General features: G+C 38.1%; 1 protein-coding gene across 2 annotated transcripts in view; it reads right to left on the bottom strand.

The window, feature by feature from the left end:
* Positions 1–6,260, bottom strand: part of PPP6C (protein phosphatase 6, catalytic subunit) — a 39,496-nt gene that overhangs the window by 11,397 nt on the left and 21,839 nt on the right. For both annotated transcript variants that reach the window (XM_012639735.1, XM_012639736.1), the window contains exon 2: positions 2,065–2,160. In XM_012639735.1, the coding sequence (XP_012495189.1) occupies positions 2,065–2,160 (96 nt within the window). The remainder of the gene's footprint in view (positions 1–2,064; positions 2,161–6,260) is intronic.

The following is a 6,260-nucleotide window of genomic DNA, read 5'->3' as shown; positions in this document are numbered from 1 at the left end:
AAAAAAAAAAAAAATTAATATTTGCTACTTCTTCAAGAATGTCTTTGGACATTCTTAAATGAAACTGGCATTTTACTTTACTGTGCATATATGTTGGTGAAAAATACAGTGACAATCAGCATAGTCTGGTGCCACTCTCTTGATTCACACTGAGGCACCAGCAGTTTTACCTTCCATTGCTTTTGTACCACCTTCGGGACCCAAGGGTCCATAGGCCACATTTAGCAAATTTGTGAGCTAGCTGAAGTGGCTTCGTATATAGCTAAGCCGGGATTTAAATCAAGCTATATCTGACACTGCAATCTATAACTCCTCACTAGGATTACCTTGCTTCAATGCTTCTTGGCACTACATGCTCACCAACATGTTTACTGACACTCATAACCCAATCTTGCAATTTCAGAACTGGCCCAAGGGGAAGATAAACCCCAAAGGATACAGATTTAATCAGTCAGCAGATGTTTAGAAGCTCAAATTCCATATTTTTGATTAGCAATTGTTTTTAAGGGTCAAGTACAAGAGAAACAATGTTCACAGTCTGCTGGCAGTCTTAAAATAACATTTGCAACAGGAACCCAAATGAGTTTCAAATCTCGGTCTGCCCCTTAGTAGTGGCTGTGTGAGTTTGGGTTAATTCTTCAATGTTTCAGTTTCACTTTCATTCTCTACAAAATAATCCTATCTCACGGGGCTCTTAAAAAAATTTGACATAGACTATGTGAAAAAGTACTCTGTTAACCTCAAAACACAAGATAAATGTTAGTATAGAAGTTCAATTTTACGATTTTAATTTATTTTAATAGTTCCAGGTTGTCTCTACCTTCCTGACCTTTGATCATGGCCGTAATTCATATATTAAAAAATCCTTGATAACACAAGTAATCCTTCAATTTTAACATGATGATCATGGGAAAACATTACTTGGTTTATTCCAGTTTTGGGGAATGTGTTAAGGCACTGCTTATATTAATATCCTTTATGTTAGCAAAATGCCAATGTTTATTACACTTTTGGAGAGAAGTTAGAAGAAAATTTTAAGAAATCCACTCCTAAAGTCTACTTACTTTAAAGAATTGTAATTTTAACAGATCAAGGACGATATATAATAGGGCCTCTATTTATAAGCTGATGACATGCAGATGTCAGATTTATTATAACTTCAACCATCCAGAAAATGCCTTGAAAAACCAAAAAGAAATAGTTCTACAAATAACCAAAATAGGACTTCACTCACGGAGCAGCCCCTAATCAGAGCCAATGTACATATATTTCTGCTCCCTTATGTAGTCACATTTTAATGCAAGGAAACTGCATAGATGACAAAAAGTCCTGTAAGCATCCATAAATACTACATTGTTCACAATGTATTATAGATCTTACAGCCCCAACTACATTGTATAATATGTACACAGCAGGCTATAAGTGATCTGTTCAGATTTCATTTCCCAGTGAAAAATTCTACAGATACACATAAGGTTTCAACTAGACTAAATACTGACAATAGAGTCTAAAGACGATGTGTACCCCTCCTGTATCTGCTTTGAAATTATTATAAACAAAAATCCATCTCATTCTATCAACGATTTGCTGTGAAGTCACATACCAACAATTTTATTTTTCTGAACCTTTGCTACTCTCATTTCCACTAAAGAAATGATAAATTTTCAACAATATATGAAGAGAATAAAAATGAATTGAATGAAAAAAGTGCCTAAAACCAAAACATCTCGTATTAATCATAATTACTATCAGCAGTCCATGTTTGTGTTTTATATCTTCTGTGCTCCCACCCCACCCCAGCCATTCCCCAGAACAATAATACTGCATTCTATTCATTACACAAATGTAATCTTAACAAACTCTATAAATAATTTGACCACTGCTTTTATTCACCAAAACAGTAAATCAGGAATCATCAGTGTCACAGAGACTAAGGCAACCTAGCTTACCACCAGCTGTTTTTTTGTTGTTGTTGTCATCGCTGTTTTAATTTTGCAGCACAAGTAGAAAGACACATGGATCATGGACAGTACAAAACCTAAAAATCTGCTGATGAAATTTTACCTGTCCATGTATGTCTCCACACACTGTTACTGGTGTTGATACTGGCTGAACATTTGACTCTTCCAAGAGGAGGTCACAAACATAGTCACATAGCCGCTGTAAAAGAAAATAAAATGCAAACATTTACTATAATATTAAAACTAAGCATCGAACACAAAAAAATACAAAGACTAATACTTAGAAAGACTAAGTATATATATATTTTATATATGTATATAAATATATTGGTTTTTTTCTTTGAAACAGAGTCTGGCTGTGTCACCCAAGGTAGAGTGTAGTGGCGTCATCACAGGTCACTACAACCTCAAACTCCTGGGCTCAAATGATCCTCCCACCTCAGCCTCCCAAGTAGCTGGGACTAGAGGCCTGCGCCATCATGCCTTGCTAATTTTTCTATTTTTGGTAGAGATGGTGTCTCACTCTCACTCAGCCTGGTCTCAAACTTCAGGCCTCAAGCAATCCTCCCACCTCAGTCTCCCAAAGTGCTAAGATTACAGGCATGAGCAACCACACCTAGCCTAAGTGTACTTTTTGATAGGAAAGGAAACTACCCTGTGATTGATTCTAGGGTTAGAGGGTTAGATTTCTGTCAGCTTTCACAGAGTTCATAATGCATAAGACTGACACAATGATATGACTACTACAAAATGCAAGCTCCCTGGCTACAGACAGAGACAATAGGTTCTAGGAGACAGATGGCTTTACAAGGAACTATAAAATAATGCTTTTCACCAAAAAAAGAAAAGAAAAGAAAAGAAAAGAAATAAGAATAAACAATTTTAGGTTGGGTGTAGTGGCTCACACCTGTAATCCTAGAACTGTGGGAGGCCGAGGAGAGAAGACTGCTCGAGCTCAGGAGTTCAAGACCAGCCTCAGCAAGAGTGAGACCCCGTCACTACTAAAAACAGAAAAAACTAGCCCTGTGTCGAGGCCCACACCCGTAGCCCCAGCTACTCAGGAAGCTGAAGCAGGAGGATTGCTTGAGCCCATGAGTTTGAGGTTGCAGTGGGCTAGGCTGATACTACTGCACCCTAGCCTGGGCAACAGAGCGAAACTCCATCTCAGAAAATAAATAAATAAATGATTTTGATGATAGAAGGTTTCTAACTGCTAATTTTAAAAGTAAATTGCAAACCATGCACTTACCATATGACTAAGCAATTGTATTCTTGGCAATAAAAACATGTTCACACAAATATTCATAGAACATTAATTCATAATAGCCAAAAACTAGAAACAAATCAGAAGTCCTTCAATGAATGAATAGTTAAACAAACTGTACCACAGAATACTACTCGGCAATAAAAAGAAATGAATTATTGCTACATAACAACCTGGATTAATGTCAAGGTATTTATGCTGGGTGAAAAAAACCTATCCTAAAAATTACAAACTATATGATTTCATTTATATAACATTGTTGAAATGGTAAAATTATAGAAATGAAGAACAGATTAGTGGTTACCAGTGCTCCAGGAGAACAGCAGGAAGGAAATAGGTGTGGCTATAAAAGGACAAGAGAAATTCTCGTGATAAAGGAATTGTTCTGTATCGTGAATATAGTGTTGGATACATGAGACTATGGGTAATAAAACTGCCTAGAACTAAACACACACATGAATAAACACAAGTAAAACTGGAGAAATATGAACAAGATCATGGATTATATCAATAATGTCAATATCCTAGTAGTGGTATATTGTACTATAATTCTACAAAATGTTACTACAGGGGAAACTGGATAAAGAATATTTAGGATCTCTGTGTATTACCTCTTACAAGTGCATGTAAATCCGCAATTATCTCAAAATGAAAAGGCTAACTGGAACTCATTACAAAATGCAAATCTAAAATTGAGGAGTCACTCTATTTCTTAAAGAGAACTCTAAATGTTTGGGTTAAAAAATATTGGTCCTTGGCCGGGCGCGGTGGCTCACTCCTGTAATCCTAGCTCTCTGGGAGGCCGAGGCAGGCGGATTGTTTGAGCTCAGGAGTTCAAAACCAGCCTGAGCAAGAGCGAGACCCCGTCTCTACTAAAAATAGAAAGAAATTAATTGGACAACTAAAAATATATAGAAAAAATTAGCCGGGCATGGTGGCGCATGCCTGTAGTCCCAGCTACTCGGGAGGCTGAGGCCGGAGGATCGCTTGAGCCCAGGAGTTTGAGGTTGCTGTGAGCTAGGATGACGCCACGGCACTCTAGCCCGGGCAACACAGTGATACTCTGTCTCAAAAAAAAAAAAAAAAAAAAAAAAATCTTGGTCCTCTGAAAGCACTCAAACCAAAAAATTTTATAGAAAGCAAATGATTCTCAGAACAGCATTCTCAAAAAGCAAGTATATGTTCCTGCTATATATAAGAAACTGCAGGGGAACCTTCTTTCCACCTGAGACCAGCTCGTACTATTGCCAGAGAGACCTACCAGATTTTTTTTTCTTTTTTATCTTTAGAGACAAGGTCTCACTCTGTCGCCCAGGCTAGAGTGCGGTGGCCAGGTCATAGCTCACTGTAACCTCAAACTCTTGGGCGTAAGCAATCCTTCCACCTCAGCCTCCCAAGTAGCAGGGACTACAGGCGTGTATCACCATGCCTGGCTAATTCTTTTATTTTTTTGTAGAGATGGGGTCTCCCTATGTTTCCTAGGCTCATCTTGAACTCCTAGCCTCAAGTGATCCTTCGGCCTTGGCCTCCCAAAGTGCTGGGATTACAGGCGTGACCCACCATGCCTAGTCTCCTATTGGATTTTATGACAGGTCTGCCAAGAAAGGAGAAAATAAACTAACAAGCGTAAATAAATTATTTTAAATATTAAAGAATCTAAAGGCTACAATCTCTAATACATGAGACTCATTTTAACAGTGATAGCTATAACAATAGCTACACAGAGGCAAGTATAAGTGAGAACTCACAATGGGAAAGGGAAGAGGAAGAAAAAAGGCTTCCAAAAGAAAATGAGAGGGAACGGAAGTGTTCATTTCCTATATTAGCAAAACAGAAAACTTCAAAATAAGATGGGTTTGTCCTTATTTCTAGGATAAGCTCCTGATTTTCAAATGGCACCTTAAAGTCAAGATTTCCTTTTGGCCTGGAGTTCTTCTGGCCTTGAATACTTGAGAGGCTAGCTCTTCCTTGTGCTGTATTTCCCATAACCCCTATGCTTTAACAAACAAATCTGTAGTCCTTCCATATAATACACCCATTATTCATAACAGGAACAGATACTGGTGAGTGAAACAATGTTACTGAACTCTGAGCCTTACCTTTATATTGAAAGATGGTCTCTAAGGTTCCTTCAATTACAAAATTCTGGTTTGCATTAAAAACCCCCTATGCCTTATCTCTCACTTGATTCACAGAAGACTGAGACTTAGGAAGATCAAAGTCACAAAGCATCCAGGTTTTGGCAATTATGAATAAAGTGGCTATAAATACCTAAATGTAGGTTTTTCTGTAGAAATAAGTTTTCAACTCATTTGGGTAAATACCAAGGAGCAAGACTGCTGGATCACACAGTAAGAGTATATTTAGTTTTGTAAAAAAACTGCCAAACTGTCTTCCAAAGTAGCTGTATCATTTTGCATTTCCACCATTTTGCATTTCCACCAGAGAGTTCTTGTTGCTCCACAACCTTCATCAGCATTTGGTGTTACTGTTCTGGATTTTAGCCACGCTATTAAGCATGTGTTGTGGTATCTCATTTTTGTTTTACTTTGCATTTCCATAATGACATATGATACAAAGCATCTTTTCATATGCTTGTCATCTGTGTATCTTCTTTCTTTTCTCGAGACAGGGTCTCACTCTCTCACCCAAGCTGGTGTGTGCAGCGGCACAATCATAGCTCACTGAAGTCTCAAACTCCTAGGCTCAAGCAATCCTCCTACCTCAGCCTCCCAAGCAGCTAGGACTATAGGCATGCACCAGGAAGACTGCTAAATTTTTTCCTTTGTTTTTACTTTTTGTAGAGACGGGGTCTCACTATGTTGCCCAGGCTGGTCTTGAACTCCTGGCCTCAAGGGATCCTCCCACCTCAGCCTCCCAAAGTGCTGGGATTACAGGCGTGAGCCACGGCGCCCGGCCTGTATATCTTCTTTTTAATCAGATTGTTCATTTTCTTACTGTTGAGTTTTAAGTGTTCTTTGTATATTTTGGATAACAGTCCTTTACCAAATACGTCTTTTTTTTTTTTTTTTTTT

This window comes from Propithecus coquereli, unplaced genomic scaffold (genome assembly GCF_000956105.1).
Source record: "Propithecus coquereli isolate 6110/MARCELLA unplaced genomic scaffold, Pcoq_1.0 Scaffold142, whole genome shotgun sequence".
NCBI classification, from domain to species: Eukaryota; Metazoa; Chordata; class Mammalia; order Primates; family Indriidae; genus Propithecus; species Propithecus coquereli.
The sequence above is the reverse complement of the archived record's forward strand: the minus strand, read 5'-3'. Positions and strand labels throughout refer to the sequence as shown.